Below are 12,502 nucleotides of genomic sequence, written 5' to 3' on the forward strand. Positions count from 1 at the left end.
TTCTTGCCTGAAGAATCCCATGGACAGAGGGGCCTGGTGGGCTGCAGTCCATGGGGTTGCAAAGACTTGGGGCACAAATGAAGCGACTTAGCATGCATGTACGCAGTGTATCTATAACTGGGCCAGAGCTTCATACCATTTCCTTTTATGTAGAACTAGGAAGTAAGTTCCATCTTTATGGATCCTGCCTTTTCATGTTACTTACTTTGACCTTGTCATCTTCACTAATGAAGAATGTCTGAGTCTCTGAACTCTATGATTAATTGAAGTGGACCAGACACTTGCTATAAAGGCATTGAGTTTTCCAGGAATGCTCCTTAGAGGGTTAACTTGTCTAAGAAAGAGCAAAGATTTAGAATGAAATCTTCAGAGTATTCCTGTTGAAAGTCGCAACAAGGCTTTCAGTGACCAGCATTTAAGTGGCCTGAAATGGCTTGGTTTTTCTTTATTAATTAAGAATTTCATTCTAAGATCCTGTCTAAATATCTTAAATGCTTCTCTGGTCTTTCCCTTTTTGTGTATTTTCTTAAGGAAACATAAGATTTCTTAAGAAATTTAAAAGAGGACATATTTTATTGTACAATATTAACCTTTCCTTCCTAGATTCTAAAATAGACTGTTTGGAACAGTTTGGGCAGGAAGCAAACAGGGCTATCACCCGAGATGATGATGTACTTTGTACTACGGAATATTCCCGAATTGTGCCATTGGAAAATGGTGAGGTAAGTAGCTTTGGGAGGCCTTGAGAGATAAGACTTAAATATGAACATGAAGATGCACATTTTTTATAATTGTGAAACTTGCATTTTCAAGGAAATCTAACGTAGGCAGAAAGAAACCACGTTGAAGATGCCCAGATTGAGTTGCTGGAAATTCTTTTTTTTTTTTTAATTGAACTATAATTGACATTGGAAATTCTATTTGAGGTCTTTGATTTTTCTTGGGAAGTCAGGATTCTAAATCTGAGACCCATAGGTCTTAGACTCTGTTTTCTGTTGGAATATTTAAAAAGTGTATCACTGGTAATTGCGGTAAAGTCCCCTCCCACTGCTTGACAAACACCTTATCTCCCATGGGAGTAGGGGGATGAAGGGGTGGTGGCAGAGCTAACCCTGATCCTTTTTGGCAGGATTGGTGTCATTTGTCGGGGAGGGTTGCCTGTGTTCCTTGTGAAGTCAGCTAGGCTATTGTTAGGGAAGATGAGAAAACAGCGTGGTGGGAATCAGAGAAGAATTCCATGGAGTGAGTTTCAAGTGAGTGTCTTTAAAGGGTGCCAGTCTCATTCTTCTTAGGTAGGGAAATCTTTCTTGAGCAGCTGTATCCAGTATCTTCCAGTGACGGATCAGTGGTTCATGTCTTAATAAGTGGTTGGGACTTGGACTTCATCTCCTCAAGCTTTAAAACCGAACTTGGGTGGTCCAGTGGGAAAGAATTCACTTGCCAATGCAGGAGACCTGGGTGTGATCTCTGGTCTGGGAAGATTTCACATGCTTCAGGGCAACTAAGCCTGTGTGCTGAAATTCCTGAGCCCACACTGCGGAGCATGTGCATCAAGAGAAGCCACTGCAATGAGAAGCCCGCTCACTGCAACTACAGACAGCCCACGCGCAGCAACCGAGAAGCAGTGCGGTCATAAGTAAAGAAATTTTAAAATATAAAAAAATAAACCTGGGTTTTGAATAGATTTCTTTGTCCCCTTCACTATTTATATCCGGAGACTTCCTTTTTTCAACCTCATTTAGGTTTTTAGATTACTTTAGCCTCCTTTCTTTGATGCAGCTTGACAAAAATTGTTTCCTTATATCCATAGATTTTGATATTATACTTTTAACATTTCATAGTGTTTATAGCTCCACAACATGGATACAGCAAATGGTTTGTGAATGGAAATGATTTACAAAACCCAAGAGCCCAGGTTTTGAAACATCAAATGACTCAAAGAAACCAAGAGTTTTGGAGCTTTAGTTGTGTGTGTGCTAAATAATGTCAGTCATGTCTGACTCTTTGTGGACTGTAGCCCACCAGGCTCCTCTGTCCCTGGGATCCTCCAGGCAAGAATCCTGGAGGGGGTTGCCATGCCCTCCTCCAGGGGATCTTCCCAACCCCGGGATTGAACCTGCATCTCTTGTAGCTCCTGCATTGGCAGGCAGGTTCTTTACCACTAGTGCCACCTGGGAAGGGGCACCTGGCAAGTCTTTAATAAAAGGACTTTTTTCCTCCTCTATGTGTGTGTGTGGTGACCCTTTTAGGTTGTGGTGTCCTTGATAAATGGTCGACCAGGTGCGAAAAATTTTACTTTCTCTCACGCCCTGAGGGAGTTCACCAAGGCCACAAACATCCGCCTGCGTTTTCTCCGAACCAATACCCTTCTTGGACACCTCATCTCCAAAGCGCAGAGAGATCCAACCGTCACCCGGCGGGTGAGTGGTGCTCTTCACTGCCAGGACAGCAGCTTTTGGTACTTTGCTTGCTTATTGAATTCATTGCCTCCAACTCTTTCAACTAAGCTTTTTTTTTTTTTCAAATTGGAGTTTAGTTTCTTTACAATATTAAAAAGTGGATCACTGGTGATTGCGGTAAAGACCCCTCCTGCACAGTTTCCGCTGTGCAGCCAAGTGGATCAGTTTTCTATGTACACAATCCTCTCTTTTTTAGATTTCCTTCCTATTTAGGTCATCACAGGGCATTGAGTAATGTTCCCTGCGTGCTACAATAGTTCTCATACTTCCCTGTTTTACACATAGTAGTATATATATGTCAATCCCAATCTCCCGATTCATCCCACCTCCCCTTCCCCCTTGGATGTTCGTATGTGTGTTCCCTACATCTGTGCTTTCAAGTAAACTTTGCAGCCAGTAATGTCAGAGGCGTAGGAGCTGTTCTTGTCTGAAATATGAGATGTAGTTTAGAAGTTTGGCTGTTAAAGACAAATCATCGTATTCAAAGGAGATGAAAGGCTAAAGATGACAGCCATTCTGGTATTGGTCTGCTGTTAAAACAAATAGTCCCCAGGTGTCAGAAATGAATACAATGAAGGTTTAGTTTTTGCTCGTGTCACAGTCTGAAGTCGGGTCAGCAGATGGGATCAGCTCCACATGGCCATTCAGGGACCCAGGCTGTTTCTGTGTAGAGCCACAGCTGTCCTAGGATGTTGGAGCCCAGGTCCTCCTCGCATTCCCTGCAACTGGTCAGCTGATGAGGGAAAAGAGAGAAAGCAGAGGGAGGATGAGTCTCCTAACCACACGGCTCACTGCCATTGGCAGGAACTGGCTGTGGGACCCCTGGAGACACAGGAGGCTGGATGATGCAATGGAGAAAAGCAAGGGGTGCAGGCATTGGTGAGCATCAGTGTTCTCTGCTAGTGTGAGATGGCCATCCCTCACTCTGAATGTCAGGACAGTCCCCTGACTCCTGGGCACAGAGGGTACCAGCAGAATAAATATCCCTAGTTCTTTCTCCTCCCATCCTCTGATCCCCGAAGGAAAAGAGACCCTTGTCATCCCACAAAGTTCAGCCCCTGGGCAAAGGGCAGGATGGAGAGGGATGCGTGGTGGACTTGGGAGGGTGAATGGAAGATGCCAGCTCTATTTTATAGACTCTGGCTTCTTATATAGGTAAGTCAGAGAGCTGGGAAAGGAAGGGAAAGAGAAAACTTAAGTTTCGCTACAGTTTTGAGCGTTTTTCCAAAAGGCCAGTCCTCTGGAGTGTGGGTGGCCTGTTTCCTACAATTTCAGCCCTCTTAGCTACCTCTGAGCTGCTATACGTGGGAATTACAACTGGATCCGGGCGTGGAATTTACAAGGGAATCCCGGGCTTTCTGATCAACTGTAGCCAGACTGGGTTTCCTTTCCTCTACATTTGGAGTCTCACCACAAATATCCTCACCACATTTTTATTTTTTTGTCTTTCTGAGGGTTGCAAGGATACTCATGTATGTAGGTTTCTTTTCACTTACATGAATGTAGTCTTCTCTATTAAGTAATTTTTAATGGAGTGTAATTGGCTTGCTGTGTTGTGTTGGTTTCTGCTGTACAAGAAGTGAATCCACTGTATGTGTACGTATACCCCTTCCTCTCGGCCTCCCTCCCTCCCCCATCCCGCCCCTCTAGGTCATCACAGAGCACTAAGTTGAGTCCCCTGGTATACAGCAGCTTCCCACTAGCTATCTGTTTTACACCTGGTAGTGTATATATGTCAGTCCTACCCTCCAAATTCTTCCCACCCTCCCGTTCCCACGCTGTGTCCACATGTCTGTTGTCTACATTGGCGTCTCTATTCCAAAAGTCCATGGACAGATGAATGGATAAAGAAGATGTGGTACATGTATACAATGCAGTATTACTCAGCCACAAAAGGGAACAAAATTGGGTCATTTATAGAGATGTGGATGACTCTAGACTTTGTCATACAGAGTGAAGTAAGTCAGAAAGAGAAAAACAAATATTGTGTATTAACACATATATGTGGAACCTAGAAAAATGGTACAAATGAACCTACTAAGCAATTTTGTATGGCGTGCACCACATATATAAGCCCCTCTCCCCCAGTCTAGGTTGCTTCTTTAAGTCGAGGAGCCCAGAATACCAGCTGTCCTGTTACACGTATCACATGTGCAGCTGAGTGAAGGCAGATGGCGGGCTTCCCTCTTGCCGTTGCTGCCCTAACCCGTGTGCAGAGAGAAACTAATGTGGTGAAAGCTTCTGAGTGTGCACTTGTCTGAGAAAGCTCTCCAGTGCTGCATTTATCTGTATTGACAAGAAAGGCTGTTAATGTCTTCAGACTAAATAAGACATTGCCAGGAAGCTAAGACTCCTCGCAGCTTTTAGTGAGGAGATGGGAACAGAACCCTAACTTGGAGTGAGTGGGGAGGTTTAGAGACTAGCCTCAGTGACAGCTACCAGGTCCAAAGCCCCTCTTGTCCTTGTGAGTTCAAAGACTTCCTCCCTGACAGATATTTTCGTTGGTGACATCACCTCAGTGAGAAAGATTATTTTACACCCCTGACCCCCAAATTCCCTACTGAATCCTATGCTTCTCCGGCCAAGGGAAGGAAGGGAGCTGGCAGATGGTGCCACCCATTGTCACGAGTGGAGAGACTCCCGCCATGCTGGAGACGTGCCCTGTCCATGAGACGGCCACCCACATGGCTGGACTGGTTTAGGGGACGAGCCTCAACTGGGTCTGCAGCTGTCTGGCCATTTGGAGCTTGAACCTCTGCCTGTGGCTTTATTCACCCTGCTACAGGCAGGCGGACATCCACAGCTGCTGGTGGGCCCTGCCAGTCTCAGTGCTGTATCTAATCCATCTTGGTGAATATTGTTCTCCTTTCCTGGAACCTGCACACAGTTGGTGCCAGATGTTTGATACAAAAATTATGTTTTTGGTAAATAGATAATGTGCAATATATTGTGCACTATGTGGAACTCAGTTTTACATTAAAAAAAGAGAGAGAAGCTAGGAGGCAGGCAATCCTTTACTGAAAAGCTATAGGGTAATTTCTTTTCCAAGGTAATTTCTCTTCATGCATTTAAAGCATTTAATTAAAAACTTTTTAAAGTTTAGTTTTACTTTTAAATATTTTTTTTAATGTCGACCATTTTTAAAGTCTTTAGTAAATTCGTTACAGTATTGTTTCTGTTTTATGTTTTGGCTTTTCCGTCGTGAAGCATGTGGAGTCTTAGCTCCTCAGTCAGGGATCAAACCCGTACCCTCTGCATTGGAAGGCGAAGGCTTAACCACTGGACTGCCAGGGAAGTCCCAATTATTTTTTATAATGTAACAATTTTTGATCTTTAGTTGTGACCACTATACCATTTTTTTCATTTATTTTAATTTTTTTGTCTTTTGACCACGAGGCATGCGGGATCTTTGTTCCCCAACCTGGGATTGAACTCACGTCCCCTGCATTGGAAGGCAAAGTCTTAACCACTGGACTGCCAGGGAAGTCTCAATTATTTTTTATAATGTAACAAGTATAGTTCGTTAGTCATGACAGCTGTACTATTTTATTTATCTATTTTTATTTTTATTTTTTTTTGTCTTTTGACCACATGTCATGTGAGATCTTAGTTCCGCGACCAGGGGTTGAACCCACGTCCCCTGTATTGGCTGCACGGAGTCTTAAGCACTGGACCAGCAGGGTATTTTACTTTTAAAAATGGACAGATTCAGCAGGGTGCAATTACATTTGATTGGGGAATGTATTTCTTTTGTAAGAAAAGTTACATCCAAACGTGACTCCCTTTTGTGCTGAGGGAGGCTTCGGAGACAGGAGGGAGGGGAAGAGGGTCAGTACAGGTGTGCGTTAAAGATTAGTAAAGTCTATGTCGGGGCTTAGTAAAACTGACATGTTCTGTTTTCTGCTCTGTAGTATTATTACAGCATAAAGGATATCAGCATCGGTGGGCGGTGTGTTTGCAATGGCCATGCTGAAGTGTGCAGTGCAAACAATCCTGAGAAACTGTGAGTCCCTTGTATAGATTTTTTTCACTTTCTGTGAATGTCTAATTGTTTCAGTGGTGTTGGCATCCTATTAAATACTTCTAAGTTCCTTCCCTCAGCAGGAATGTTTCAGCATCAACATGAGGATGATGTGTGTGTCTCCTCTCCTCCATCCCAACGCCCCCTTTCCCACCCCCACTCCAGACGGTGCCCCAGGCAGCCACAGACAATTGAGTACAGTTGGCAGGAGAAATGTTTGTCATCCTTGGTGTATGTTTTCAAATCCTTTTTCATCTTTAAAGTTGTGGTAAAATACATATAAAGTTTACCATCTTAACCATTCTTAAGTGGTTTCCCTGGTGCCTCAGATGGTAAAGCATCTGCCTACAAAGTAGGAGACCCGGGTTCGATCCCTGGGTCAGGAAGATCCCCTGGAAAAGGAAATGGCCTGGAAAATCTCATGGACAGAGGAGCCTGGTAGGCTACAGTCCATGGGGTCACAAAGAGTCGGACATGAAAATACATTTAAAGTTTACCACCTTAACCATTCTTAAGTGGGGGTGGTTGAAGTTCATTGGTTTTCAGTACATTCATAGTTGTGCAGCCAGCCTCCAGAACTCTTTTCATCTTGCAGAACTGAGACTCTTTACGCACTAAACAACACCTCTGCCTTCTTTCCTCTCACAACCCCTGGCAACACCATTCTACTTTCTGTCTATGAATTTGTCTACTCTGAGTGTCTCATGGAAGACACAATATTGTCTCTTTGTGACTGGTTTATTTCACTTAGTATGATGTCCTCATAGCGTGTGTCAGAATTTCCTTCCTTTTTAAGACTGAATAATATTTCATGATGTATGCACTGCGTTTTGCTTACCCATTCATCTGTTGAGGGACACAGGTCACTGCCACCTTTTATCTATTGTCAATAATTCTGCTATGAACGTCAGTGTAACTGTTTTGCTTTTCATTGAGGCGTATTTCACATGCAACAGGATGTGTGTACCTCTAATACTGTGCTCTGCAGTTGTATGCGTGAGTGTTTATGTACTGTTCTGCAGTATGTGTGTAAGTGTTGCCAGGTGTGCTCAGTCATGTCCAACTCTTTGTGACCCCATGGACTGTAGCCCACCCGGCTCCTCTGTTCATGGTATTTTTCAGGCAAGAAGACTGGAGTGGGTTGCCATTTCCTCCTCCAGGGGATCTTCCCGATCAAGAGATCGAAACTGTACCCCTCTGCAATTGTATGCACTCACATTATCACTTCTAGAAGGATACTCTGAAGGACTGGAAATGACCAGATGCTAGATAGAGTAATGTTTGTCTCTCAGTGTTTTAATTTAAAGTGTTCAGTTCCCCAGAGCAGCATTTACCAGGGGTACATTTTCCTGTTAGTCACATTCAAGTTTGTGCATTGTAAGGCCTAGCTACGGGTTTGGGCAGAGGTGCCAGCTACCTGCGTACGTGGTGAGTTGGTGATGCCCTTCTGTCCAACTTGAAGCAATCTCTAATGCTATGAGCCCCTCTTCAGGGATCAGGGGGTACTCTCTGAGATAGCACTGTGAATCTGTCAACCGACCGGTCCTTAATCAGCAACAGTTTGCTTATTAATGATTAAATATCCTTGCCATGTAACCTCCTGGATGGTTGGGCCCTCGGGCACTAGAAGCCGGATCAGGGAAGTCCGGAGTTGGAAGAGAAGGAGAAAAGAGTTCACTGTAGGCCTCGGAGCCTGAGACAAAGTGGTGCCCCGTGGGAGAGGAGAAGTCACTGGAGAGAGGCTGAGCTTCCCATTTGGCCCTGTGGCCTTGGCAGACCTGCAGGGGTTCTGCACTCTGCAGTGAACTGCTCCCAGCGTGTGTCATTGGACAAATATCTCTCCGTCCCTCAGTGAAAGGCTCAGGGTGCCACCGGTCTACATTAGCACAACTGCCTTGCCTCCCCATCTGCTGGTTGGCTTCTGCCCAACAGGCTGACCTGCCCAGATGATTCATGGAGGCCTCTATGAATAGGAAAAAAGTCTTCTGTTCAAGGGGATTCAATGACCTAACAGAGGGAGCCATGGCTGGGCAATGAACAATCAAGTAGAGCAATCAAGTGGCAAGGCAAAAGAGGACTTTAATCAAGCATGGGTACCAGGCTGACTTTGATGTCCAGAAACGTGGAAGGATCATGGGTTTAATTCTGAGCTTCCTAGCAGTCAACTCAAAAAGGGAAACCTGCTCAGTTTCATATTTCACTATGATCATAATCTTGAAAGTATCAGTTGTATAGGAGAAGGTGAATGTTGACACCAGGGCCCGATGAGACGTCTACCTGGAGGTGGATGGAGCGGTCATGAAGAGGATTCTCCAGTCAACAACATATTCAGTAACATCCTTCCAACAGGCACAGGGATAAATTTTCTACATCATTCATCAGCCTGGGCTGAGAGAGAATCAGCAAAAGCAATTATTTGGGGGTGATTATATGATTCAGACAGGTTCCCAGCTCTCTTTTCTTTTTCTGTGCTCAATATGGATCTCCCTATTGGATCTCTCAATATGAAAGTCATTGGGCACTTCGCTGGTGGTGCAGTGGTAAAGAATCCGCCTGTCAATGCAGGGGACACAGGTTCGATCCCAGGTCAGGGAAGATTCCATGTGCCGAGGAGCAACTAAGCCTGTGCATCTCGGCTGCTGAGCCTGCACTCTAGAGCCTGGGAGCTTCAACGAGAGAAGCCACTGCAATGAGAAGCCTGAGCACTGCAATGAAGAGTAGCCCCCACTCGCCAGCACTAGAAAAAAGCCTACACACAACAATGAAGACCCACCACTGCCAAAAATAAATAAATATTTTTTTAAAAAGGAGAGAGAGTACTTGGACTCCACAATAAACTTCCCCTCCAGAAAAAGAAAAAAAAAAAAAAAAAAGAATAATAAGACTGTATGTTCTTTAAACAGTTTTCCCTAAATATTTGTTCAGTCCAGCTTAAGCAAATACCTCACTGGCAATGAGTTGAAAGTGCATCTCTGACCAAAACCCATTTGGACTCCAGCTGTTCTGTGCTGCCAGTTAAATCTGTGTCCATCTTCTTTAACAGGCAGCTGAGTTGGGAAAGGGATGACACCTTTTCTTAGGAGAGTAACCTTCCCATCTCCCCTGGGAAGGATTAATGGGATCCCCATGGGCACAGCCAAGAGTTTTCGTAGACTCTGTTTTGAATCCTCTTTCAAGCACAGGTGAATGGAAGCTCAGAGCTTAGAGTTCTAATTCAGTGCCACGACTTTGGCATTTAAGCCTAGAAACATTTTAAGGCATGTCTATAGTGGAAAAGCTATGACAAACCTCGGCAGCGTATTAAAAAGCAGAGACATTAAAAAAAAAAAAAAGCAGACAACACATGCCTTTGCCAACAAAGTTTCGTATAGTCAAAGCTATGGTTTTTCCAGTAATCATGGATGGATGTGAAAGTTGCTCCATAAAGAAGGCTGAGCACCAAAGAACTGATGCTTTCAAATTGTGCTGGAGAAGACTCTTGAGAGTCCCTTGGACTGCAAGGAGAGCAAACCAGTCGATTCAACCCTGAATATTCATTGGAAGTATTGTAGCCATGTGTTCCGGGAAACAAACTCATTCAGAAGGACAATGCCGATAGTGGAGTGCAGTTTATTATACCAGCGGGCCCAAGGCAGAGTCTCCTCTTAGCCAAGGACCCTGACCAGTTTTTGGGAAGCCTTATATACCGTAAGTGTACGTGCTCAAATCCACCTCCCCAAATTCTCTGAAACTAGTCTGAACAAAGGAAAAGAAAGATACAATCAAAGTTAACCTGTGATCGTATGCCTTAAGCCTAGGTAGTTAACAGTGGACAATTATCAGTAGGCCTGTGGTCATACCCCAATAAGTTTAATAGAATTTATGATTCTGTTCGGTTACACAGATAATTAGGGTATTCTTTTAGGCGACGGAGTGTCTAGGTTCGAGCCCTGGGGCTCTTCCGTCCAAAGGGGTCTGGTTTTTCCAGTTGGTATGTCGTTTCCATAGATCCTGGGCATATAGCTCAAAGTCCACAGTCTGGCCCAAGATGGAGACCTGCTTTCAAGATGGAGCCTGTTCTGTCTGTTTCCTCCTTCAAAAGGACTGATGCTGAAGCTCCAATAGTTTGGCCACCTGATGCAAAGAGCCGAGTCTTTGGAAAAGACCCTGACGCTGGGAAAGATTGAGGGCAGGAGAAGAAGAGGGTGACAGAGGGTGAGATGGTTGGATGGCATTAGCGACTCAATGGACATGAATTTGAGCAAACTCGGGGAGCTAATGGAGGACAGAAAGGCCTGGCATGCTGCAGTCTATGGAGTCACAAAGACCCAGCCACAATTTAGCAATTGAAAAACAACAAAATAGTTCTTTGAAAGTAGGTTTTTGGTTTACCCCATTGCCTTGCTGAGTAATCTGAGCTTTGGCCCAGTGATGGAGCTGTTTTTTGGAGCTGGACCCTTCAAGCAGGGTCCTCTGAGATGTAAGTGACTGTCTCTTGGATTCTTTATACCTCTGGGCCAGACACCAGGCTGAAAGTAAGAAATCTGACCCATCTCACAGATGACTCTAGATTTTTGTGAAGATGTTGATACTCCGCACACCTCAGTACCCTCAGCACTTGCTCCTGTGTTGATTTATTGTTATATAAGGTGGTAGAGAAGAGCTGGGAGTTTGGAGTCAGACAAACTTCTGTTTGAAATCTGGCTCTCCATTTATCAAATATTTAAATATCTCTGGATCTTAGTGTCACCACCTGTAAGGTGGAGTTATTAAGCAGGATGGAGGTATTTGAAATAACATATGCAAAGTGCTTTGTTCTCATAGTCACGCAGTGGTACCATAGGTGAGCATGATGACTCAGTTTTTCACGTGGGAGCAGCTGATCTTCAGTTTAAAAAAACGACTTTTCAGTAATAGATCTGCTTTGTCGTATGCCCAGGTTTCGGTGTGAGTGCCAGCACAACACCTGTGGGGAGACATGTGATCGCTGTTGCACAGGGTACAATCAGAGGCGCTGGCGGCCCGCGATGGGGAAGCAGAGCCATGAGTGTGAAGGTGAGCCCTGGAGCAGGGACCCTGGGACACAAGGCCCCACCCATGACCCCCTCCCTCAGTTCTGCTGAGGACTGAATGCATGCGTGCTCAGTCGCTTTAGTTGTGTTTTACTCTGTGAGACTTTATGGACTGCAGCCCGCCAGGCTTCTCTGTTCATGGGATTTCCCAGGCAAGAATATTGGAGTGGGTTGCCATGCCCTCCTCCAGGGAATCTTCCTAACCCAGGGATCAAACCCACGTCTCTTATGTCTCCTGCATTGGCAGGCGGGTTCTTTACCAGCAGTGCCACCTGGGGAGCCTGCCTAGGGACTGAGGGCAGTGTTTTTCCTGTGCTCGTGAACATGGCAGGGCAGGATCATGTCAGTCTCGGGAGTCAGAACTGTCCATCCCAACGAATAACTCACCGACTGGAGGTAAAAGTGCCCCACTCTAAATTCAGACAGAAATATGTGAACAAAAATAGCAACAATAGTGACCATTAACACTGTATGCAAAGATTGGGCAGAGTGCTTTGACAATTGGCCTCTCTTTTTGGCAATCTAAAATGTGATGTAGCTACTATTAAATTTTAAACCCTTACAGTTTCTTAGGATGTGATCCTGGATTGGAATCCTGATTTTTTTGAGGGCCAACTTCCAGAGAAGGTGGTGAGATTGATGTCTAAACAGAGAGCTGGAAGCACTGAGGGAATAGGACTGAGTGGGATGTAGGGTGGAGGGGACCAGAGAAGGAAGGAAGAAAGATGAGAGGCTGCTTTTAATTATGGGCAGTGTAAAGCAAAAAAAAAAAAAAAAAAGGGTGTTATTTTAACAAGCAAGCCCTATGACAGCCAACTAAAGATTTTCTTTTAAACCCATCTTCTTAGAAATTCACATATTTATTCCATTTGCTAGAAACATTTTTTAACTTGTCGTTATTGACTTTGGATATTGTGGCTTATTTTTTGCTGAATATTCTTAGCATTTGAAGATGAATTTGCTTTTATGAA

At 44.4% G+C, this 12,502-nt stretch overlaps 1 protein-coding gene across 2 annotated transcripts in view; it reads left to right on the forward strand.

Moving 5' to 3' along the window:
• LAMA3 (laminin subunit alpha 3) overlaps positions 1 to 12,502 on the forward strand; it is a 246,512-nt gene that overhangs the window by 58,668 nt on the left and 175,342 nt on the right. Inside the window, exons 4-7 of one of the 2 annotated variants that reach the window (XM_070452750.1) lie at positions 604 to 722; positions 2,250 to 2,420; positions 6,371 to 6,462; positions 11,399 to 11,514. In XM_070452750.1, coding sequence (XP_070308851.1) covers positions 604 to 722; positions 2,250 to 2,420; positions 6,371 to 6,462; positions 11,399 to 11,514 — 498 coding nt within the window. Of the gene's footprint in view, positions 1 to 603; positions 723 to 2,249; positions 2,421 to 5,689; positions 6,141 to 6,370; positions 6,463 to 11,398; positions 11,515 to 12,502 lie in introns of those variants that run through there. The other variant, XM_070452751.1, reaches the window with a different exon arrangement.

The sequence above is a fragment of the Odocoileus virginianus genome, chromosome 22 (genome assembly GCF_023699985.2).
Source record: "Odocoileus virginianus isolate 20LAN1187 ecotype Illinois chromosome 22, Ovbor_1.2, whole genome shotgun sequence".
Lineage (NCBI taxonomy): Eukaryota > Metazoa > Chordata > Mammalia > Artiodactyla > Cervidae > Odocoileus > Odocoileus virginianus.